The 26587-nt window shown below is 35.6% G+C and overlaps 1 protein-coding gene and 3 non-coding genes across 4 annotated transcripts; all 4 read left to right on the top strand.

Annotated features, from left to right (window-relative positions):
• The first annotated feature begins 740 nt into the window (after window positions 1-740).
• LOC113748502 lies at window positions 741-873 on the top strand. Its single transcript, XR_003464359.1, has one exon. It is a non-coding gene; the product is annotated as a small nucleolar RNA snoR74 (small nucleolar RNA).
• A 2454-nt stretch (window positions 874-3327) lies between these two features.
• LOC113748510 lies at window positions 3328-3456 on the top strand. The gene has a single exon (XR_003464366.1). It is a non-coding gene; the product is annotated as a small nucleolar RNA snoR135 (small nucleolar RNA).
• Window positions 3457-14454: 10998 nt separating this feature from the next.
• Window positions 14455-14561, top strand: LOC113748521. Its single transcript, XR_003464375.1, has one exon. It is a non-coding gene; the product is annotated as a small nucleolar RNA R71 (small nucleolar RNA).
• Window positions 14562-23498: 8937 nt separating this feature from the next.
• On the top strand, window positions 23499-25555 carry LOC113783696 (cytochrome P450 71A1-like). The gene is made up of 2 exons (XM_027329901.1): window positions 23499-24401; window positions 24633-25555. Exons 1-2 carry the CDS (start codon window positions 23499-23501, stop codon window positions 25254-25256), a joined length of 1527 nt encoding a protein of 508 aa, XP_027185702.1. The 3' UTR covers window positions 25257-25555.
• The last annotated feature ends 1032 nt before the right edge of the window (window positions 25556-26587 follow it).

Below are 26587 nucleotides of genomic sequence, written 5' to 3'. Positions count from 1 at the left end.
GTATGTAACTTTAATTTGTTGGAACCTTTAAATGTGAAATAACTAGCATATTCAGTAGTTGGATGGGTAGCAATATTTTGGTGGCGGGGTTATTGAAAGTGATGTGGTAGTGGTCCTAGATGTGGGGGTACGGTGGTAGAGACCTAATTTTGTTGTTTGGTTGTTCAAAAAGTGCAGGGGTTTACGAATAATCTTTAAACATTTGGAACTTGTTTATTGTTTAACTTGGATTTGGATATTAGATTAGGGTTACTTTTTTAAAAAGCATGTGTAGCAGAAATTCAAAATTAATTAATTATTGTTTAATTTTTTAATAGCATATTTGGTTTTGACTTTTCATGTCAAAATCCTCTAATTACAACAACTTTTTGGTATTTTGGGGGTGCTTTTTCAGGTGAAGTACTAAAGGGAGCCCGATAACCCTACCAAGTGTAATTGCTCTTTTCCTCCTTTTTTTTTTTTTTTTTGGTTTTAGACTAGATTTTGATTTTGTTTTTTTCATTCTTGGATTTGTTTCAAAAATTTTATCATCGAATTTTTAGGCTTGTGCGCTAATTTTGTTAAAATTTTTTAAAATGCATCCTGCAAAGCTAGGGGATCTGATCTCCGTGTTCATTTCAAGGTATCGATTGCTTTGATCTACTTTTTTGATGGCCATTTAGTTCTTTTCCTGCTCTATATGTATGTTTTTTTCGCTATTTAAAGTTTTTGATTGGACATGTCGGCAGTATAACCTGATGAAAAAAGCAGGGGGCTGTTGCCGTTTAATGTGAACGCGTCTCTCGTAAACTTCAGGAGGAAAAAACTTGGCATTGTTATTGGGTGAACCTCTTGGGCTTCATGATCCAGGGTTCAGTAAACGATGATACATTTTGATTATATAGTCGTCTTCCTTTAATTATTAGAACAAACCAAGGATAACTTGGTGTTTTCTAATGGGATTTTGTGGGCTTCAGGCTAGCTTGTCTGTCATGGATGTTTTAGTATTAATTTCTTAAATTGATAAACTGTTGCAACCTTATTTACAGCCCTCAATTTTGAAGTAAAGAACAGCTGGCAGAATGGGAGCTTTCTGTCCCTTGGTATGAGGGGAAGATAATTGTTTAGTAAACGACAAGTCTTCATACCTTTCAACCTAACATAACTTTCATGATTCACTTCGATGTGGGTTGGGGATGTGGGTTGGGGTTTTTAGTGTCCGCATCTCGGCTAATTACTCAGATTATGGTCGAGAAAAAAAAAGTTCGAACATATACCGATTTGACAAGGTCGTGGTACAAATCTATGGGTATCGGGCCGTGTCAGTCCGGCACCCAAATTTCATCCAAATTTTTTTTTTACTTCTGACAACATAGCCCGACAGCAAGAAATTTTTAATTTTAAAAAAAGCTATCGGCTACCGGGCTGACAATGCCCGGTAGCCGACAAGGTCTGATGGCTGCCGGGCTCAGTCAAATTGTTTTAAAAAAAAATGCAAAGTGGTCGGCAGGCTTGTGGACCAAAAAAAAAAAAAATTGGCTGGCAGCTCCCGTGAAGCAAAAAAACTGAACCAAAAAAAAAAGTTAGTACGTAGCAGTTCCAGTGCATGTTTTACAATTTCAAATATTTGAATATGGGGATTTAACGCTATTTTCATCTTTTATTATTATAATGCTTATCGCTATTGGGTGTATTCACAATTTGACAATGTCATGTTATGCATTTTTTCTTCTTTTCATTTTTTTGCCTATTTTGTTTTTATATTGCACAACAAATTTATATTTATAAAATTATGTAATCTATTAAAAATTATATAACAATTTTAACAAATAATTTCTCAACAATTTGATACCTGCATCTTATTGTAAAATGAATGAGATTTTTTTGTTTAAAACAGCCTTTGTTTAGTTTAACATCGTATAGAAGTAATTATTGATTTAACAAATCTATTTTCATCTAGTTCTATTGTTCGAATTTTGAAATATAATTTAATTAACTCCAAAAATAGTCGGATTTAGTACGTTAGGCGGCGTAAATTTTGGATAAAAAATAAGGGCGAAATTGTTGTATTGGAAAATGGATGAAATTTTCAACATTATTTAGTGAATTTTGTATATGTCAAAACAAATATTGTGGTACATTTTATTTTTTAATTGAATTTCATATTTGAAATAATTGAGGCGTAAATATAAAAGAAAATTTAGTGCAAAAAAGAAAATTTTAATTTGAGTATATAGTAACTTTAGTTGTAAATAGTATTCGGATATGAGTTTCAATCGGTTATGATCAGGTATTATAATTATAATAATAAATAAAGGTGATTACTAATATAAAGTACTTATATGAATTTTTAAAAAATTTCTTGCCATTTCATCTTGTCTTTCCTTCATATTAAATTAAATATTTCAATAATACAATTTAATGTGTTTATATTTATGTTCATCTTAAATTGATAATTTTATTGAATAATTTAAATATTTATAAAATCTTTATTTCAATTGAAACTTAATAGACAACTAGTTAAAATGCCAAAAAAAGAAAAAAAATATTATTCATTCGACTCAATGTCATATAGTTACTTATATTATAATAGAATATTTAATTAACTATTTTAATTTATCAAATATAAGTATTGGACATTAGATGATCAATAAATTTTTAAGAGAACTTTTATTGTGATTTTAAAATATATAATATTTTGATCCATGCATAATTCGCTTTCTCTGGTACCCGAATATACTTCTTCGTCCGTCTCCACATAGTAGAGTTGGCCTTCTTGCATTGCTTCTGCTTCTTATGCGCAAAAAAGTGAACTTTCCACCGTAGACGTAACCTATTGTTCGATTCAGATAGTGGAGCGTTAGCAAATTTTAATTTTTTAAAAAAATTTGTTGTGCAATATAAAAACAAAATAGGCAAAAAAAGAAAAAAAAATGCATAACTAATTATATACAACTAATTGATGGACCGCTTTGCATAAGTCGATTATTTCAATGCATCCCCAATATAGATGTCAAAATAGACATCTTGTTAATAAGTTGCCTTTGTTCAACCGCTTTGCATTTTTTTTTAAAAACAATTTGACAGCTTTTAAAAAAAAACAATTTGACAGCTTTGTTCAACCGCTCTCCCTGGCAGCCATCAGACCTTGTCGACAACTTTTTTAAAAAAAAAATTTTCTCGCTGCCGGGCTGTGTTGTCAGAAGTCAAAAAAAAATTAGATGAAGTTTGGGTGCCGGGCCCGGTACCCATAGATTTGTACTACAACCTTGTCAGATCGGTACATGTCCGAATTTTTTTTCCCTCGACCATAATCTGAGTAATTCGGCCCGCATCTCATGGTTATAGAAAGCAGGGATTGTGTGTATCGACGTTGTGCTAATTTGTCATTGCTGCAATATTCTTTTTTGTGGGAAGATGGGCAGTTGTATTTCATTATCTTGTTGAAAACCTTCAACAATCATCTTCCCGGCATTTTTATATATCCATCTTGCTAACCAGTCTGACATATGAGCTTTTCCAAACCAGATATTTTAGTAAAAGTTCAAAGCCCAATGTTGATATGCGTCCGTGGACAAAACTTTTGCTATTCTAAACCAACAATGATAAAATGTCAGAACAAGTATGCAGATTGTAAGGTTGTTTCAATTACTTTTTTTTATTATAACGATAATATTTGTATAACCTATTCTAATTTAGTCTAAAATTATTTTAATTGTAAGGTTGTTTCAATTACACTAGGTGGTGTCGTAGATTAATAATGCTATTTCAATTGTAAGGTTATTTCAAAAGTGCTTTTACGTTTCCAGTTGCCTCGTATACACGATCGATAAGAGTAACTATTTAATATAGTCTTGTATACACAGCCTATGAGAGTAGAATAATGATATATATATACATATATATTTATATATTTATTTATTTATATATCACCAATATACTCATTAGCAATTTATCATCACCTACGTGGAGTGATGACGTGTGACAAGGTTTCCTTTTCCATCTTAAAGGAGCAATGGCATGGCAGTAATTACTTGTAATATATATCAAATTAATAAAAAAGTCTGTCAAAATATATTTTAGATGTTATATTTTTTGAAAATATAAGATTAATTAGAAAAAGTAAATAAATACAAGGGAGGGTAGTTAAGATTAAATCAAAAAAGTATATAAATGCAAAGTAGGATAATAATTATTAGTATATGTATATACATGGTAGGTTAGATATATGTATCCTTCTTAACTGATCATTGTTGTTAATTAATTAAAGATAGTATATTCTAGAGCTAATCCACTGTTGCTTTCTGCCAACGACCAAATGGAACCAAGTACGCGAATATGTACAATTAACTAAGGATTAAATGAACTAATGACCAAAGAGCTTGCAAAATTTGTAACTAAAAATGCTAATGGAGTCTACTTGAATTCATGGAAGAAGAAGGTGGGGGTGGTAGAGAGGATTGAATTAATAAACGTAAAGTCAAAAGCATAATTGGAGTAGAAATATTCCTTTCAAAACGCTTTCCATATTTGTATTAAGAAACTCCATAAAAATTGAAAATTATTCAAATACAAAATTTCCTAAAATAAAAAGTACACACACATTCAATTTTATAAATAAATTATGGAATAATTTCAGAAATCTCCCCTAAGGTTTCTAACAATTTTACTGAGTTCTCTTGAAGTTTAAAAAATTACACATACGAAAAAAATTTAAAGGTGATGTCAAAACACTCCTTTGGTCTAATAAGATCTGTAAACCTGTTAGTCTCTAACACAAGCATCTTTAGGTTTTCCCTCCCCTGTAGTTTAGAATAGAATAGGTTATACAACAGTTATCATCTCGAAAAAAAAAAATCATCTTCAAGAAGTGTTATGACTTTTCAAAATCCATCATTTTCTTTTCTTTTCTTTTTTTTTCCCTTCTTCCCAAAAAAAAAAAATAGAAGTGATCAAGTTTTGATAATCTATTTTGAAGGGTAGCAAATATGCTTTGCAATATTTTACTATAAGATAAGCAAAGACCCAAAATTACTGTAGCAACTTCCCTCGCTGACACGTGATACTATGGGTGAATTTTGAATAGTTTGTTTGGATAGAGTATTATTTAAAATAATTATTATAATATTTTTTGCGTTGTGATGTATATGAGATAAAAACTTTATCAAACCTAATCAAATTTACAATACTAGGGACCCGCTAAATAAGAGAATATCTCGTGGTGTCGTCTTATTCACCAATTAACGACAATTTCTTTCTACGATTGTCGTGTTACCATTGCTGCGACAACATATTTTTCCACGCCAGTACGCCCCAGAAGAGTGAAGTGTGTTATGCTCTGGAGTAGAAATTGTATAATTGATAAGTAGTGGAAGAATTTGGGAAGAAGACTGAGAGAGATAGAAAGAGGGAACAGGCGAGAGAGAGATTTGAAGAGAGAGAAAGTGAGAGTGAAGACAACTGAATCTATTATTCATAAGTTGACTGGACAAATGGGTCCCACGCATATTTATTCAACAATTAAGCCTAACCGCCTATAACTACCGTTTGAATATACAATAATTGGAACGACATCGTTCTGCCCAATTTCCCTAATTCGCTGACCCAATTTGCTGATCCAATTACCCGAAGCCTAACAATTCCTTCCCCATAACCTCAGACTTGTCCTCAAGTCTGAAACTCAGGAAACTGGTTCTCAATGAAGGTCTTATCCTCCCAAGAAAGTTCATCATACCCCAAGTGATTCCATTTGATTAAGAACTGGATGACAGGCCTTTCCTCACGCATAATGACCCTTCGCTTTAAAATAATCTCTGGCTTTAATGGACATTGATCACGCTCGTCTAGCTCAGGCAGCTTAGGAGAGCTTCATTGTAGTGGCCCAAGCTTCTTTTTCAACAGGGACACATGGAACACAGGGTGAATTCTTGCATCTGCTAGTAGTTTGAGCCTATATGCCACTGCTCCCACTTTCTCCTCCACCTGGAATGGACCATAATATTTTGCTGCCAATTTGAGACATTTCCTCACTGCTACAGTCTGCTGCCTATAAGGTTGCAGCTTCAAGAACACCCAATCTCCCTCAGAAAAACTCCTCTCAGTCCTGTGCTAGTCCGCATAATGCTTCATCCTTTGTTGAGCCCTTGCCAGATGTTCCTTTATGCAACCTGCAATTCTACTTCTCTCCTGAACCATATTAGACACTGTAGGCACTACTGAGTCCAGATAAGGCCCCAGTGGCAACGGTGTAGGCTTGTATCCAAAGAGTGCTTCAAAAGGTGTCATGTTCAGGCTGGAGTGAAAAGTTGAGTTGTACCACCATTCTGCTAATGAGAGCCATTTACTCCACTGTGAAGGAAGTTCACCTGTCATGCATCTCAAATAGCTTTCTACACATTGGTTCAACCTTTCACTCTGACAGTCAGTCTGGGGGTGATAGGATGATGAGTAATGTAGCTCCACTCCCACTAACTTGAACATTTCCTTCCAGAACACACTAGTGAACACCCTATCTCTATCAGTTTCATGCATTCTGTAAATTTGATCTAGGAAGTTCTGAGCAACCATCTTAGCTGTGAAAGGATGAGTAAGCCTGATGAAGTGTCCAAATTTAGTGAACCTGTCAATCACCACCAGAATAGTGTCATACACCTGAGACTTGGGTAGTTTCTCAATGAAATCCATAGTGATATGAAGCCACGCTTGCTTAGGCATTGGAATTGGTTGCAACAATCCAGGATAAGGAACATGCTCAACTTTGTTCTTCTGACAAGTGTCACAGCTCTGTACATAGGCTATCACTTCCTGTTTCATTCCAGGCCAATAAAACAGAGATTTGAGCTTCTGCCAGTAGTTCTTCTGACCTGAATGCCTCCCTAAAGCTGAGTCGTGTAAGGTCTGAATTAATTGGCTTCTGATGTTGTTGGCACCTCCTACATAAATCTTCCCCTGGTACTTCAGAATTCCATCCAGCAAGCTGTAATCCACATGGGAACTGGGGTCTAGAACTAGCTGGCTCAAGATATCCTGGCATTGGGAATCACCCTCATAGCTCCTTTGCAACTCTTCCATCCAACCAGGCTTAACAGAGGTGATAGCTAAGCAGGACCCCATCCCTTTCTGGTGTGCAGGGCCAAGCCTCCTGGATAAGGCATCTGCCACCTGGTTGTCAGACCCTTTCTTGTATTCGATTTTATAATCCAACCCCAAAAGCTTGGTCATCCATTTATGTTGGATAGCAGTGTTCAGCTTCTGGTCCAGGAGGTACTTCAGTGACTGGTGGTCTGTCCTTATAATGAAGTGATTCCCCACTAAATAATGCCTCCATTTTGTGACAGCCATTACCAAAGCTAAGAGCTCCTTTTCATAAACTGAGAGCCCCAAGTTCTTAGCTGAAAGTGCCTTGCTCAGGAAGGCAATGGGGTGGCCTTCTTGCATTAAAACAGCCCCAATTCCTCCTCCACTAGCATCTGTCTCTACCACAAAAGGCTTTTTAAAACCTGGTAACTGAAGAACTGGTGCTGAGCACATTAATTTTTTTAAGTGCTCAAAGGATTCCTGAGCTTGACTGTTCCACCTGAAATTGTCCTTCTTCAACAACTCAGTGAGTAGCTTACACACAAGGCCATAATGTTTGACGAACCTCCTATAGTAACCTGTAAGCCCAAGAAAACCCCTCAATTCCTTAACTGACTGGGGCACAGGCCATTGAAGGATGCTACTGACTTTTGAATAATCTATGCTGACCCCCTGATCTGTGATGGTATGGCCTAAATAGTCAACCCTTGTCTGGGCCAAGGCACACTTAGATTTCTTCACAAAGAGCTGATGTTTCCTCAGAACCTCAAACACAGTTCTCAAATGTTGGACATGAGCATCCATGGTAGGACTGTACACTAGAATGTCATAAAAAAAAAATCAATACAAACTTTCTTAGATAAGGTTGAAACACCTGATTTATCGGTGACTGGAATGTTGCTGGTGCATTAGTGAGTCCAAAAGGCATGACCAGGAACTCAAAATGTCCACAGTGAGTCTGAAAAGCTGTCTTAAAGGTGTCTTGCTGCTTAACTCTGATCTGGTGGTATCCTGCTGTGAGATCCAATTTTGTTTTATAGACAGAACCAGCAAGCTCATCGAACAATTCATCTACATTAGGTATTGGAAATCTGTCCTTGATGGTCATTTCATTCAATCTTCTGTAATCTACACAAAAATGCCAAGTCCCTTCTTTCTTTTTAACTAACAACACAGGGGAGGCAAAAGGACTATTACTGGCCTTAACTATGCCCTTTTGAAGCATTTCTGCCACCTGTTTCTCTATTTCCTCCTTGTAACAGTGAGGATACCTGTAGGGCTTTAGGAAAAAGGGTTATGCCTCTAGCTTGAGGTGAATTTCATGATCAACACTTCTGCTAGGGGGTAGGGAGCTGGAAGTTTGAAACACATCCTCATAGTCTTTGACGGGATTTTATTTTTAATCAATGCAAGTTTAATTCCGATTTTACACCCGTTGGACTGCAAGTATACAGGTCGCAATTTTAGTACAAGATGCGTATCGGGTCGATCCCACGAGGGAGGCATTTTAAACATTACTTAAGCCCCTGTTCTCTCTATTATTTAGACTTACAATTAATTTTTGAGCAGAGAAAGTCTAATGCTGTAATCTACAAATCTGATATACAATCTAGTTTAACAAATGCTGATGCAAATAGAGAAAATTTCACTTAATGAAGATTTCAGGATGTAGATTCCACTTATGGCATAAACTACACAAATGAATGGATTACTTCTTGCCTATTATTCTTGCTTAACCAGAGATTTATTCCAAGATTACGCAAGTCTCATTTTCATGATGAAATGGCTTAGAGCAATATAGATTTCCCTATTTTCATGGTGAAATACTACTTACTCCGTTTTATTCATGAAATGCTCAATAATCCACCTAAGTGTTATCTCTATTTTCATGAACATACAACTCAAGCACTACTCATGTGTTTTTCAATTGTTATTACCAATTTCTCATTGAATAATAACCTATAAAATGCTTATTGGTGATCAATCAATAACAAGAATCACAGCTACACAAGTAGACAAGTTAAATTCAAGATATAACAAGTGTAAATCACATTCAATTAGTATTATTTAGCATAAGTTTCATCTACTCCCTAGATGAAGGAGTTTAGCTTACTCATGAATGATTTAACATCAAATTCACAAGTTTATTACTGCAAAACATCATAAAGTACAAGTATAAGAAAGATAAAAGAAAGCTTAGCCAATTGAAGGTGAAGCTCTCCATTCCTGCTATGTTCTTGCACAATATGATTACAAGTGAAAACTCTAAATGCTTCTCTAAGAACTCTTAACTAGAGAGAAAACTTGTTGCCAAGAAGGAAAACTAGCTACGTATGGTCATCCAGGCTTCTCCCCTGTATTTCTGCATAAAAGGTGGTAGAAAATTCCATTCCTCTCACTTCATAATTTTCTCCACTCAGATTTTGTAAAAGAAGTCAAGATATGATGTTTCCTTTTGTCACCACTCATTTGGTCTTCTCTTTTATTGCAGAAGCATGTGCACCGAATTCCCTTGCATCTTATAGCTGGAAAGTGGTATGCACACAAGAGAATTGACTGAGTCAAATTGCAGAATTTCGGCTATAAAAACGCGCCTACACAAAACGCGGTATAAACTCGCGTTTTCTACTCGCGTTTTCACTCTGGCCTTATTTCAACTGCGATTTTCTCCATGATAAAGGCCAAACTAGCTTTTGTGCAAAAACACAAAAGTTGTAGCCCTTTGAGTTAGCTTTCCAATGCTTCAAGAATCATCCAAATCGGAGCATTGTAGCCTGAGATATGATCGAAATACTGTCACCTGTTCAAACCTCTTTTTAACTTCCGACCACAGAATGCAGCTTCTGTTTTCCAACGTTTTGCCCATGAAGATGGCCGAAATGGATTTCGATGTCTTCATACGAATTGTAGGTCTCTTTCTTAGCTTTAAAATGGTATAAAGATCACCTCAATCCGATAAGTGTAGCTCCAGATATGGTCAAAATACTGAAGAGTGTCAAAACTGACTTGTATTGCATTTCCTCACTTGAACGTTTTTCACTTCATTCTTCTTGTTGCCACTTGAATTCATCACCAAATCTCTATTTTTACCTCATTTGACATCCTTTGGTGATTGAATCATCATTCCTGCATAAAAATGAAGTTTTTACCATTAAAATCAATAGAAATGCAATATTATCCACTTTTACCAAAAATATATAATTTTACCAAAAACCTCTTTATTTTATTTATAAAACTAAATAATCAACTCAAAATTAACTAATAAAATGCACTTAAAAATACGTAAAATAAACTCTTATCAAATACCCCCACACTTGAATCATTGCTTGTCCTCAAGCAATATAAAATTCCAACCATCAATGATCCAAAAATTGAAAATAAACATATGTAGTATTTCAACTCCATTTCCTTGAATCAAGGTAAATAACCTTATGTGATCTTTCCATTAAGTTCAAGTACTCATAATATCAAGCAAAGAAGAGCCAAGTATACCATAATTTTACCAATTCAACTCAACTTCTTATTTTTATCCAATTTCGCAAGCAAGAAACTCCTATAGTCAATAAAGATGCTAACTAATCTCATGATCAACTTCTTATTTTTCTTAAAGAGGGATTTAATTTACTTTTATTTTTTTATTTTTTATATTTTATATATTTTATGGGATTAAATATTACTTAAGTTGTGAAAAATGCCTTTTGACGCGAAGATCAACATTTTTAGATGCAGATCCCCGGTTACTCAACATTTCACATACTCAAGTTGCTTTGCATACTCTTAATTCAAGTACCTTTTTACGCGAATGTCGACATTTGTAGATGCCAACCCCCGGTTACTCGGTACGAGAATCATTGGAGTAGAATAACCCTTTTTTTTTTTCAATATATATATATATAATAAAATTCCCTCTAAGAGTAATCATGAGAAGAGTATGACACTTATTAACCATATTAATTTCTTATCTTATAAAATTAGATAAAAAGAAGAATTTTCATCAAATATACAAAATGTAGGCATAATTTTCTCCATTTTACTAGATATACTTTCCTATAGATGTAAAAATTATAATCACATAAAAATCATTTCCAAATTTCATGAGAAAAGAAGTATCAAAACCGCATATATTTATTTTAAAAGGATAAGTGACAACATTTTATTTATTTATTATAGTTAATAACATATATGTGTATAAGGTTTTGGAAAAATTTTGACAGAATCTCCCCTTAAAAGTGGACTAAAACTCCCTGCCAGCAACCACAAGAAACACCATTTAAGCACAAGAATTATATCAAACACAACTAAAACCACAAGTATCACACATATTTCTCCCCCCACACTTAAATTACACATTGTCCTCAATGTGTAGGAAAGAAATGAAACAAAAGAAGAAAAGAAAAGAAAGAAGTACTCCCCAAGTCAATGGCTGAGATCCTTATCAGCCACTAATCACGAACCACTGTCAAAATACAAGTACCTACCACATAGAAAACAGAAAAATAAAATGAAGTTAAACATCTTAAGTTCCACAAGTTAAGATAATTAGGCAAGCAAGTTCATCAACTAAAGATAGCTTCTGCAGTGTGCCAAGTCAGTCATCCCCCTCAGCATCATCGTCATCCTCTGCATCACGATTGGGCGGTGGATGAATGCCCAAATGATCTTCAATTCGGCTTAGACGATTATGGAGTAAAAATGAAGATTTGTGAGTTGGGTAGAAGGAAAAAGGAAAAACGCGGCTGGAAAAATGGAAAAGTGAAGAAATGTTCTGGAAATCGCATTTTTTAAAGCAGAAAAATGAACCTAAAACGCGACTAAAAACGCGCCTTCAACGCGCGTTTTTAAATCCGCGTTTTCTGCACAAATCTCGCAGAATTGAAAACGCGGTTACGTATGAAAACGCGACTTAAAGTCGCGTTTATCTGTGTCGCGTTTTCCAGTTTTGCTCAGGCGAGAAAACGCGACTTCCTCCAAAACGCGACTTCAAGTCGCGTTTTAAAGGCGCGTTTTCTGTTCTGCAGGCGCAGAATTGAAAACGCGATTCTGAGAAACGCGACTTATAGTCGCGTTTCCTTGGAAAACGCATTTTCTGCTTCGATTTTTAGCAGAATTTTAACTTTTGAAAAATTACAAAAGGTACCCCAATGACTCAAAATGCACCATAGATCATTTGTTTGCCAATTTTAATGGCTGGAACAAATGTAAAACATTAAAAACATGCATTTTACCCCTTTATAATGAATCAAAAACACCTTTAACGCAAATCGAGGGGTTGAGTTGTTTGATCAAAGTTCGCCTTTTTTGTACTCAATTGGTCATCCTTGCCTTCAATTGCCAACCCTACATTACAAAAACAACAATTTAGCTAAAACATTGATTCAAACCACAAAATCACACCAAGTTAACAAATATAACCTAAATATTGGGTTGCCTCCCAATTAGCGCTTTTGTTTATAGTCGTTGGCTCGACTGAAAAAGTTGAATCACTTTAGAGCATTTAGAGAGAGATTTTCTCCCCATGGGTCGAAACTCCCGAACCAATCCACCATGTGGTGAACCATGCATTGATCTTCATAGTCCAATTTCCTCAAATGCCAAGGAGGAATATTAGACTTGTCATAGAGAGGCTCAACTTCACCTTGGAATGGATTTTGCTTGTCTTTTCTGAATTGGCTCAACTTTTCACCATTTTCTTCATGGAATGGAGAATTTATTAAGCCAACTTCCATCCTTATCTTCTCCTCCTTTGTTCCTACACCATGAAAGTTAATACCAAGGACATTTATAAATTTAACTTCTTCGGTCCTTTCTTGGTTAACCTTTTCATCATATGGCATATTAGACACAAGAGCAGTAGGCTCTATACTCCCTTCTTTATTATCCAAATTGAATTCCAATTCCTCACCATTAACCCGTAATATAAGCTTACCTTTTTCTACATCAATTATAGTTCGTGCAGTGGCTAAAAACGGTCGTCCTAGAATAATTGGCATTCTCACATCTTCTTCAATATCTAAGACAACAAAATCCACAGGTATTATAGATTGTTTTACCTTTATGAGCACATTTTCCAAAATACCCATGGGACGTGTGATTGACCGATCCGCCAATTGCAATGTAATATTGGTAGCTTTTAGCTCTTGAAGTCCCAATCTCCGGGCAACCGATAACGGCATAAGTGACACACTTGCACCTAAATCACATAAAGCATTAGAAAAATGCAATTGACCAATAGTGCAAGGAATAGAAAAACTTCCCGGATCTTTCAATTTAGGAGGGAGTTTATTCTTAATCAATGCACTACACTCTTCCGTTAATGCTATCATCTCATTATCTACAATTTTCCTCTTCTTTGACATGATGTCTTTCAAGAAACGTGCATAAGAGGGAATCTGTGTTATAGCATCAATGAAAGGAATGTTAATGTGCAATTGTTTAAACATTTTGAAGAACTTTTCAAACTCCCGATCCTGTCCATCTTTCTTCAACCTGTGAGGAAAAGGTATCACATTAGAATTTAAATGAGAATTTAATTTGGGATGAAGTGCATTAATATCAATGATAACATGATCATTTTGACTTTCTTGCTCCCCTTCAATTGCTTGCTTCTTGTCTTTTTCACCACCTGAATTTTCAAAATCGAATCCCTCAACCGTTTTACCGCTTCTAAGAATGATTGCATTGACATGCTCTCTCGGATTCACTTCGGTTTTACTTGGTAATTCACCAGGGTTTCTATTGTTGATCACATTGGCAATTTGACCAATTTGAACCTCTACATTTCTGTACATGGTAGTGAGTTGATCCAATCTCCCTTCTACTCGTTCAAATCTGTCCGAGGTAACTTTAGCAAGTTTTTCCACCGCGATCTCCCAACTTGGTTTAGTTTCAGCCTGTGGTTGCCTTGGTTGAAATCCCGGCGGATTGGTTGGCCTTTGTTGATTGCCTTGATCTTTCCATCCAAAGTTTGGATGATTTCTCCACCCCGGATTGTAAGTATTCGAGTAGGGATTATTTGGAGCATTTCGGTTGTAATTATTGACGAATTGTACCTGTTCAGAATCAACACACTCATTACTATCATGTTCACCTCCACATATAGAACAACATGCTACATGTGCATTAGATGAGCTTGGACCTTGTCTACTTAGCAATTTCATCACATTATTCATTTGAGCACTCAGCATATTAAGAGTGTCCATTTCTATCATACCTGCGTGACGTCTTGCATTACCTCTCTCATTGGCCCATTGGTAGTTATTTGCTGCCATTTCTTCTATCAAATTATGAGCTTCTTGGGGTGTTTTACCCATTAAAGCTCCACCTGCAGCTGCATCGATCATAGTTTTAGTAGAAAAAACTAAACCATTATAGAAGGTTTGTATGATTAACCACTCCGGCAATCCATGATGTGGACATTTCCGAAGCAGATCTCTAAACCTTTCCCATGCCTCATATAATGATTCACCTTCTAATTGGCTAAAACTAGTGATATCCATTCTAAGCTTAGCAGTCTTACCTGGTGGAAAATACTTATTTAAGAATGCTCTTGATAATTCATCCCATCCAGTGAAAGTATTGGGAGCATGAGAGTGTAGCCAAAGTTTGGCCTTATCTCTCAATGAAAATGGGAACAATCTTAGCCTTATAGCATCATCACTAACTCCATTCATTTTAATTGTATCACAAATTTCCAAGAATGTAGCTAAGTGTGTATTAGGATCTTCTACTGCATTACCTCCAAATTGAGATTGTTGAACCATTTGGATAAGTGATGGTTTAATCTCAAAGTTGTTAGCATTTACCGCAGGCCTTGCTATGCTCGTTTGTGAACCTTGTGTTCCCGGTATAGTAAAATCTCGCAGAACTCGCCTATTTAGGTCATTTTCAGCCATTTCTTCTTCAAATGGTAATTCTATCAAGATATCTTCTATTGGCTGCCAAACCTCTTGTTCCTCTTGATGCAGTGTATTCCTCCTTTGTCTCCGCAATGTTCTTTCAATTTCAGGATCAAAATGTCCAACTTCTCTATTTGATCGGTGCATGCACTACAAATAAAAATAAGAGAAATTTTTGTAGTTTTAATTCAACAACTTGGATAAAAACAATGAAAATGTCTAAATTAATAGAGATGACTAGGCCCTAATATTGCCGCTCCCCGGCAACGGCGCCAAAAACTTGACGGGTTCTTTTTGTATCAATGCAAGTTTAATTCCGATTTTACACCCGTTGGACTGCAAGTATACAGGTCGCAATTTTAGTACAAGATGCGTATCGGGTCGATCCCACGAGGAGCAATTTAAACAATTACTAAGCCCCTGTTCTCTCTATTATTTAGACTTACAATTAATTTTTTGAGCAGAGAAAGTCTAATGCTGTAATCTACAAATCTGATATACAAATCTAGTTTAACAAATGCTGAATGCAAATAGAGAAATTTCACTTAATGAAGATTCTAGGGATGTAGATTCCACTTATGGCATAAACTACACAAATGAATGGATTTACTTCTTGCTATTATTCTTGCTTAACCAGAGATTTATTTCCAAGATTACCAAGTCTCATTTTCATGATGAAATGGCTTAGAGCAATATAGATTTCCCTATTTTCATGGTGAAATACTACTACTACTCCGTTTTATTTCATGAAATGCTCAATAATCCACCTAAGTGTATCTCTATTTTCATGAACATACAACTCAAGCACTACTCATGTGTTTCAATTGTTATTACCAATTCTCATTGAATAATAACACTATAAACATGCTATTGGTGATCAATCAATAACAAGAAATCACAGCTACACAAGTAGACAAGTTAACTCAAGATATAACAAGTGTAAATCACATTCAATTAGTATTATTTAGCCATAAGTTTCATCTACTCCCTAGATGAAGGAGTTTAGCTACTCATGAATGATTTAACAATCAAATTCACAAGTTTATTAATGCAAAACATCATAAAGTACAAGTATAAGAAAGATAAAAGAAAGCTTAGCCAATTGAAGGTGAAGCTCTCCAATTCCTGTTATGTTCTTGCACAATATGATTACAAGTGAAAAACCAAATGCTTCTCTAAGAACTCTTAACTAGAGAGAAAACTTGTTGCAAGAAGGAAAACTAGCTACGTATGGTAATGCTGGCTTCTCCCCTGTGTTTCTGCATAAAAGGTGGTAGAAATTCCATTCCTCTCACTTCATAATTTCCTCCACTCAGATTTTGTAAAAAGAAGTCAAAGATATGATGTTTCCTTTTGTCCACACTCATTTGGTCTTCTCTTTTATTGCAGAAGCATGTGCACCGAATTCCCTTGCATCTTATAGCTGGAAAGTGGTATGAACACAAGAGAATTGACCGAGTCAAATTGCAGAATTTCGGCTATAAAACGCGCCTACACAAAACGCGGCATAAACTCGCGTTTTGTCTACTCGCGTTTTCACTCTGGCCTTATTTCAACTGCGATTTTCTCCATGATAAAGGCCAAACTAGCTTTTGTGCAAAACACAAAAGTTGTAGCCCTTTGAGTTAGCTTTCCAATGCTTCAAGAATCATCCAAATCGGAGCATTGTAGCCTGAGATATGATCGAAATACTGTCACCTGTTCAAACCTCTGTTTTAACTTCCGACCACAGAATGCAGCTTCTGTATTCCAACGTTTTGCCCATGAAGATGGCCGAAATGGATTTCGATGTCTTCATACTAATTGTAGGTCTCTTTCTTAGCTTTAAAATGGTATAAAGATCACCTCAATCCGATAAGTGTAGCTCCAGATATGGTCAAAATACTGAAGAGTGTCAAAACTGACTTGTATTGCATTTCCTCACTTGAACATTTTTCACTTCATTCTTCTTGTTGCCACTTGAATTCATCACCAAATCTCTATTTTTTTACCTCATTTGACATCCTTTGGTGATTGAATCATCATTCCTGCATAAAAATGAAGTTTTTACCATTAAAATCAATAGAAATGCAATATTATCCACTTTTACCAAAAATATATAATTTTACCAAAAACCTCTTTATTTTAATTATAAAACTAAATAATCAACTCAAAATTAACTAATAAAATGCACTTAAAAATACGTAAAATAAACTCTTATCAGTCTTGAAGCAACTCCAAGACTTCCTGTGGTATAGTCTCTGTCCCTTCTTCTGTTTTACTCTTACAGTTCAGTGCCATGCACATTTGTCTCTTGTACTCGATGAATGTCCTCAGATCCTTTCCTCTAATTAAATCCATATCTCAGTCCTCTGCTTGTCCATGTAAATGAATTTCATTTCCTTCATTGTGCAGGGATATCCTGAGTTGTTGAAAGTCAAATGTGATAGGACTGAAGTGTGTCATCCAATCTACCCCCAGTATGATATCCCAACCTCCTAATTCCATCACCTTTAAGTCGAATCTAAAACTGTGCTGGTTGATTTTCCATTGCACATTAGGACACATAGCATTGCTGGTCACAGTGGTGCCATTCCCCATAATGACAGAGAATGGTTGTTTAACCCATTTGTACTCAATATCCATCCCAATTACCATCTCACTGTTGATATAACTATCCGAGCTTCCAATATCTACCAATATAAAGACCTTCTCCCCATCCAGAATTCCTATCAGTGTAATTATTTTCCTCTTTAGAGACTCAGACAATGCATGTAGGGACAGTTCCATGGTTTGCCCTGGATTTCCTGTCTGTTCATCCTGCTCCCCTATTGCATCTTCAAAGACAGCATCTTCTTCATCCTCCAATACCATACAGTTCACATGTCCTAGCTTGCACTGGTGGCCTATGCTGTATTTCTCACCACATTTGAAACACAGTCCTTTACTCCTCCTGAATTGTAGTTCCTGTGTTGAGATCTTTTTCAGTTCCTTAGTGTCCTCCTGCACTCTGTTACTGAACCTAGAAGTTTTAAGAGTATTATTGACAGGAACCTTATAGGCGCTGCTGCCTCCAACTATGGTGCTCCCCTTTGAAATTCCAAACCTATTCTCCCCAGATTGTTTGGAGCTTTTATGCTGCACTTTGAGCGAGTACTCTTGCCATTGAGATAACTCAAAGGCCTCAGTCAATGTAGCAGGTTTCAGCATTCTAATCATAGGTTTGATCTCTTCTTTTAAGCCACTAATGAAACTAGAAATGAAATAGTTCTCATCCAAATTCCTGTTCTTAATCAACATTAATGGTTTTAACTCCTCAAATTTTTCTTGATATTCTCCCACACTGCCTTCTTGTAGCAATTTGTTAAATTCTTCTACCACATCCTGGCAAATACTATCTGAGAATCTTTTGCATAACAGATCTCCAAATTCTGACCAACTCAATCTAGGTTTTTCAAGTTTTACCCCTTGGAACCACTTGTCAGCCTTTCCATCTAAATACATCTCTATAATTTCGACCCTCTAATGATCCAGAATTTGATAGTTCATAAAGTATTTATCACATTTGCGTAACCACTCCCGAGGATTTTCCCCAGTAAACAACTGCAAGTCTATCTTAGGTGGATTAGGAAGCTGAAACTTACCCCAATCTCTTTTGTAGGTATTCTGTTGTTCTCCTTCAGGTTGTAATCTCTGATGAGCTGGGGTGTAGGGAGAAGTGGCATCTGATCCACCGTCATTCTTTCCTCTCTATCCGTGATCTTGTCCTTCGCAGTAGTCATCTTTGATAGGAGTGCGGTGAACTTCTGATCAAAGGAATTGCTGAAGTTCTGCTCCATTCCTGTCAACAGATTCTCCATTCGCTTGTTGTTTTCTTCCAATTCCAATTTCAGATTGTTTTTAAGCTGTTGTTGCTCTGATTGCTGGGAGAGCAAAGATTCCATCAGTTCTTGGAGCTTGACTTCTTGCCGTTTTACTTGCTCTTCCAATGATCTGAATCTCGTACCTTCCGCCATGGAACTTGTTCGTACTCCAAGAATCTAAGTTCTGATTACCAATTGTTATGCTCTGGAGTAGAAATTGTATAATTGATAAGTAGTGGAAGAATTTGGGAAGAAGATTGAGAGAGATAGAAAGAGGGAACAGGCGAGAGAGAGATTTGAAGAGAGAGAAAGTGAGAGTGAAGACAACTGAATCTGTTATTCATAAGCTGACTAGACAAATGGGTCCCACGCGTATTTATTCAACAATTAAGCCTAACCGCCTATAACTACCGTTTGAATATACAATAATTGGAACGACATCGTTCTGCCCAATTTCCCTAATTCGCTGACCCAATTTGCTGATCCAATTACCCGAAGCCTAACAAAGTGACACCCACCCGGAGACATTTTTTGTTTTGTAGATGCAATGAATGTCTCGGTTCCTTCTAAGAAGTAAACTGTACATGTTTTACTCATTGACAGGAAGAGGACATTTTACGCAAGTTCCGCAGTTGGATGTTGAAACGTGTACGCAGCAAGCCCTTTTATTTTGCACAACCAAGATAAGATAAGATGCTAGAAAAAGTGTCCTAATAGGAGACGTCCTTTCTTTCCTTCATATCATTCATTGTCAAATTAATGATAGGGGTATAATTTTATATGAATAATCGGTGCACAACGTGATTGTGTTTTTGGTTTTAGGAGGATTTGATGCAAATGGGCTTGGAATTGCACGTGAAACTTGAGCTTGATGATGAAAGCTGCCTAACTTGCCTGAACGTGTGGAAGATTGAACTTGAAGAAGAATGGACGCAAGTTGTGCTGGCTGCACTTGGTCGAAAATCGCGCGAACCCGCTTTCTTTGGACATTTGGACTAGGTGCTGGACTTTAGGATATTATACATAGGACTACTCGGAACATTTTCTAGGAGGAAATAGTTGTCTAAACATGAGTTCTGGGATTTTTCTTTAAGATTCAAGATAAAGGCGCGGGATCTAGAGTTTCATCAACTAAAAAGTTCTACATGCTCTTTTATTTTAAAAAGTTTATCAATGGGAAAAAGTGATTTGATGGGCATACTTGATAGATAATCTTGACCTAGTGAAGTTGAAGAGGCCACTCACTGTTGCTGTGAAGTTGGGGAATCATTCAAAAAGTTTCTTACATTTTGCCAAATGAATTTTTCAGCCTTCGCTTTTAGAATGTTAATTTTACGTCTCATACAAATTCAAATCAGTAAAATTTGATTCCAATCTAAGTTTCTGACTACTTTTCATCTGAATCCATCACATAACTTAGATGTAATTGTTTTTTAGGAGCAAAAAAATTAGATACCATTTGTAGTTAAATAAATGACTTAATTTATATTTATTTTTCTCTCTAAAAAAGTGGAGTTTAATCTGAATTATATTCATTTTTCTCCTCAAAAAATTAAGATCGAACCTGTTTCATATTTATTTTTGCCCCTAAACAAATAGGCTAATTTCTTGAAATATTGTTTTAAAAAAAGTTGGCAAAATCTAGTCAGTGTTGGATTTGTTCTTAAATACCGATATTGTCATACCCCATGTACTGCATGTGGCTAGGGCTGCAAACGAATCGAGTCGCTCGCGAGCGGTTCAAGTTAAAACTCGACTTGAGTTCGATCAATATCGAACTCGAATCGAACTCGAGCTAGCCAAATCGAATTCGAGTTCAAAATGTTAAGCTCGTTAGTTCACGAGCTCGAATATATATATATATATATTTATTTTAATAGTAAAATTACATATATATCCCTAATATTTTATTATTTATTAAGAAAAGTAATCATTTGTTGTTTTTATTAGAATAATTTCCAGAAACTTGAGTTAACGAGCTGCTCACGAGTTAGAAATTTGAGCTATATTACTAGCTGACAATTCGGGCTGCTCGCGAGCCAAATTCGACTCGAGCTCGTGCCTGGTTTTTCCTTAGTCGAGTTGAGCTCGAACTCAATTTTCTTGGCTCGTCGAGCTCAAGCCTACCTGTTATTAAGTCGAGCTCAACTCGATAAGTTCAAAACTCGATTCGATTCGACTCGTTTGCAATCCTACATGTAGCACCCAAATACCTTTTTTTCAATTTCTAAATTTTTTTAAAGTGTTACTTTATATTTTTTTAAATTTTCAAAATAGGCTTCACAGGTACTATATTGCCAAAAAATTAAAAAGATGGGGGCCGTGGTTATTTAATTAGGTGCAGTTTGGTGTGCATATATATTGTTAGGTGCTTTAGTTTCTGCCCTTTCCCTCTTGATGATGCACCATACGAAACTTCAAGACCCATTTTTTTCTTTTCTTTTTTTTTTCCTTTTTCCCCAAAAAAAATGGTGATCGAGTTTTAAAATAGTAATCCTTTTCGTTTCATTTTTCTGGAAACAAATTAATTGTAAGATCAATACGATCGTACTAGCTGCTGTTAAATTAATGTTTTAGCTTTATTTGCTGTTTGATTAGCAAATGGCAGTAATAGACAATAATATATTTTGAAGGGCAGCAAATTAAGGCATCAACAGGGTGAGGTACGTAGACTCCGAAGAAGAACAGTGGATTTGGTGATATGTTTTGCGATATATTAAAATAAATACAAAGGCGGCTGCCGCAACTATTCATGTACGTGCATAAACGTGGAATGAAAAAAAAAATGTGGAAAACAATGAAATTATTGTGAATGGGTAAATTAAAAGCAAATCCGGCACGTAGTGGAGTACATGCAAACCCCTATTTTATTCTTTTTTGTTTTGACAGAAGGGTCCCTCTTGGAGGGGATCTTTTGCAATATAGGGACGGCACGTAGTATGTTGTCCCTATTTCGAAAATTAAAAAAATAAAGTAACATTTCAAAAACAAATTCAAAATTTTAAAAAAAAAGTGTTTCAGGGTCGAATGAAATACACGTGCCACACCATAGACAAAATCAGTGCCCCTAAATGAAGAATAGATCCACAACTCAATTCGTTTTGTCAACTTTTTTTTTTAACAATATTTGAAGAAATTACCCTAAACAATCGGGATTTGATTTTTTTTTTTTTTTATAATCCGGAACATGCCCGAACTGGCACATCAAACCAGAAGAGTGCACCACGGCCCCCGCTCAGCGACCCAGGACGAGTCACAGGGGTTTAAATCCAGAATAAGATTCGAATCCAGAATCTCAAGAGTCCTTAAAAGCTCACTTACCGCTAGATCACTCCTGTGAGGGCGGAGATTTGATCTTTTCATGCCTAAAAAATAGTAACATGTGAGATACGTTGCGATTTTAGGCTAAAAGCGGTTGAAAAATTAAGAGGCACCAAATTTTACAGATTAGAATTTGTAAGAGACGTAAAATTAATATTTTAAAAATGAAAAATGAAAACATTCATTTAACAAAATTTGAGAACATTGTGAACGATTTTTTGAATTAAGTTCTAACACAATTGGTGGTTTCTAACCTAAAGAAACAAGGGATAATTTTAGGAATCTCCCTTGAGGCTTCTGAAAATATTATTCAACACTATTAAACTTCTAAAAATATTACTTACCTCTCTTGTCGTTCAAAGTCTACATCACAAGTCACTAATTGATGTTTTTACCCTCAATACTATAGGTTCATTTTGGAAAAATACTTTCCAACCAAAAAAAAATTGGTATGATTGTCTTCTTTTGCTTTTCTTCCTTTTTAATTTTGCCCTATCTTTAATCCAAGTGCCAAATATATTTTAGTCCCAAATCAGAATCTTATATATTTGAAAGTGCAATTTTTTTTACACCAGTTTACCTACCATTTTTGACTCAATCTGTTCAACTCATTAATTTCATTGCCTTCATATTATTATTTTACTAGCAAAATTAGAGCCTGTTTTAGGGTTTTTTTTAATTTTCTCTGCTCTCAAAAAAAAAATATTTTTGGTTGTGACTCAAAAGTTTCTGGCTGTGGCCTTGCAATTAGAACAACAATTTTGTTCACTAGTAGTGAAAGATTTGGCAAATTGTAAGACTTCCCTCTTAAATTTTAAGAGACCTTACTTGTTCTTTCTAATTCTTTACTTTATATTTTCAAAATCTGTGCATCAATGTTTCGATTTTTTTTCACCTCAACTCTGTTCATATGCATTTTCAGCAGCATAAGTAACTGTTACTATTTCAAAAATGATGTGCTTAATAGTTATTGTTGCTATATTTAGTTGCATTACAATAACAACCACTATACCATTTTTCTTTGGCTTTTAAATCTTTTATTAATCCTCATATGGATTTTGGGTAATGAATGAACAAGAAAGACAACTAAAAGGGCAATTTTGAAGTAACAATATGTTCTGTTTACTTAAATGAATCTTTTAATCTTACTTTGCTCCTAGTTCCTGAACATGTTACAAAAGAGTTGATTTAGGGGAGGTCAATGAGATTTTCAAAAGTCTAGAAGTATAAAGTGGTATTCACAAAAACCTTAGGGAAGGTTTCTGAAATAATTCAAAGCCAATGCATGTGGCACGTACAGACATTAACATGATCAAACTTGACCATGTCTATAAAACCCCCGCTGGAGTTTGGCATTTAAACCACCACTTGCTATTCAGCCCTGATGGAAAGCACCTGGCTACTCCTAGCCTTGGCATGGCTTGTTGCATTGTTTTTTCTCTCAAAAGTATCCACTCACAAACGCCTCAAGCTAAATCATCCACCAGGACCAAAACCATGGCCTATTATTGGCAACCTGAACCTCCTCGGTTCAAACCCACATCAATCCTTACACTTATTGTCCCAGAAATATGGAGAAATCATGCAACTAAAATTTGGTTCCAGCCCTGTTGTAGTAGCTTCATCCCCTGAAATGGCAAAAGAATTCTTGCAAACGCATGACAACATTTTCGCCTCTCGGCCTACAACTGCTGCTGCCAAATACACTAGCTACAACTGCTCCGGCATGTTATGGGCACCATATGGTCCACACTGGCGACAAGTTCGTAAAATTTGTCTAACCCAAATATTTAGTCCAAAACGACTTGACCGCTACGAGAGCATGCGCATTGAGGAAAGGCATGCTTTCATGTCTCGTTTGTATGCTCTCTCAGGAAAGCCAGTACTTTTGAGAGATCATCTAATCCGTTTTACACTCTCCGCTGCATGCCAAATGGTTTTGAGTAACAAGTACTTTGCCCAATCTGAAGGGGATGGATCTGTAGTTACCTTTGAAGAACTCCAAGAGATGATAGATACCTGGTTTTTGCTGGGTGGTGTGTTCAATATTGGGGATTGGATTCCGTGGCTCGACAGATTTGACCTTCAAGGTTGCGTAAAGCAAATGAAAGAACTTTACAAGAAATTTGATAGATTCCATAACCATGTGCTTGATGATCATCGGGCCAAGAGGAAAACGGAGAAAGATTTTATCCCTAAGGACATGGTGGACATTCTATTGCAATATGCTGAAGATCCTGATCTCCAGGTTAAACTCACCGGAGATCAGATGAAAGGGCTAATTCTGGTGCTATTTCTTATCATTGGTTAATCAAATTTCCAGATCTCTATACCTCTTTAACTTACTGAAACTTAAAGCTAGCACTTTAGTTTAGCTTACTATAATGTGCCATTAAATATAACTGTCTTTTTTCTTTTGATTAAGAGGTTTTCTGCTTTCAATATGTTGTCAAGCATGATACTTCATCAGCATTTGATCATGGCAAGACTAATTTTACCAAGATTTGATCATGTCCAGGACTTACTGGCTGGTGGTACCGATACCTCGGCGTCCACAGTAGAATGGGCAATGAATGAACTTCTCAAACATCCACATCTCATTGAAAAGGCAACCGAAGAGCTTGATAGAGTGATAGGGAGAGATAAGTGGGTGGAAGAGGCTGATTTCTCAAAGCTACCTTTTCTAGAGGCGATCATAAAGGAAACCTTTAGGTTACATCCAATAGCAACGCTGCTTCCACCCCACCATGCCATTGAGGATGGCACTGTAGCTGGTTATCACATTCCTAAAGGAACAGTGGTGTTTATAAACACACGGAGTATAGGGAGGAACTCAAAGTATTGGGATTCTCCTGAAGAGTTCATGCCAGAAAGGTATTTGGAGAAGGATATTGACATGAAGGGACAAAACTTTGCGTTATTGCCATTTGGCTCAGGTCGAAGGAGGTGCCCAGGCGATAACCTTGGACTCAAACTTGTTCGATCAACGTTGGCCAACTTGTTGCATGGATTCAACTGGAAATTGCCTCATGGCATGAAACCAGAAGAAATTTGCATGGAAGAACTCTACGGATTCATAACTCATCCAAGGACTCCAGTTGCTATGATCCCAGAACCACGTTTGCCGGTCAATCTCTACTAGAGATCGTATGATTTAAGGGAAAATTGAAATGTGTTCCTTGTTGGCAAAATAAACCAAACCTAAAAATTGTTAGTGTCAGATTTTTAGTGGTTGTGTGATTTAGAAATTAATATTTTATTTGGTAATTTCTTATACAAGTGGTTTCTTTCTCAATAAGTTTGCTAGGTTATAAATAAGACATTATTTAGTATATTTTTTTAAGAGAGTCCAGAAAGAGTCTGTAAGGTTTTATTATGGTATGAGTTTCTTGCACTATTTTGAAATATCAATAATAGTGTGAATTATTTATTTCTTTTGTCTCTCAAAAATATGTTAGTGATTGTTTCATCCTTTAATCTATAACCCTACGCGCATTAGTTATTATTAGAACTTTAAAATTTGGAATCTACAATTGGTATCACAAGCCCAACACGAGGTTAGTTTTGGATGTTTCCATTGTCAGAGAATTAAGGCATTTCTGTTGTAAGAGAATTCAGGCACAAATTTATTGAAAAGTATTTGGTTGACTAAGTTAGCCCACAAGGTTGGTCTTGAAGTGTATAGTTGGTGAGAAATTCAATCATAAGATTGGCTAAAAAATTATTATATTGTTACAGGTGCTATGACAGAGATTAGAGAAGAATCTTATCAGAGTTGTTGATTGCTGTGGATTATTAGATTGAAGAATTTAATTAGTTAATCAACCAATGAGGCCACGAAACTTGAAAAAAGAGGAAAGAATTCGTTGATATACGTGAGTTATTAATGATGCGTGTTTTGAGATCTATGTAATAATGAAAGGTATAGCATACTAACTCCTAAATATAAAAGCCAAGAATCATATTATTGTTGATTTTTAAGAGTAAAAAAATATCTCGAACATTGCAATTTAGATAATTTTCTTGATGGATTGTTACAAATGAATTACCAAAACATGTTGTCAAGAGGAATGCTAGATTATTTTTTCAAGTTATGTGAAAAACAATGTTTGACTGTACTTCAAAATATTTGTTCATCGTACTAAAATTTATTTTGGAAGAATATTTATTACGTTTTGAAAACTGTTGAATTGAATGATGCTTTTAAATCAAAATTTGGTTATTGGACATGGTTAGTTGATTTTGAGAGTGATAGATTTGTAGATGACATGGGTGATTTAGAAGATTTTGAATGGGTTGATAGTTTAGATTTGCATACCATATTTGGAGAAATTGGGAGTGATGATTTTGTTGAAAAAAATGTGTTAATTTGACAAAGAAAGAAGAAAATTTTGATTTGATAAGACAAGAAGAAGATGAAATTGCTATTGAAAAATTTGTTAGTTTGGACTTTCTTCAAGATGATGGTAAGAT

The sequence above is a fragment of the Coffea eugenioides genome, chromosome 9 (genome assembly GCF_003713205.1).
Source record: "Coffea eugenioides isolate CCC68of chromosome 9, Ceug_1.0, whole genome shotgun sequence".
NCBI classification, from domain to species: domain Eukaryota; kingdom Viridiplantae; phylum Streptophyta; class Magnoliopsida; order Gentianales; family Rubiaceae; genus Coffea; species Coffea eugenioides.
This window is presented reverse-complemented; position numbering and strand designations above follow the sequence as displayed.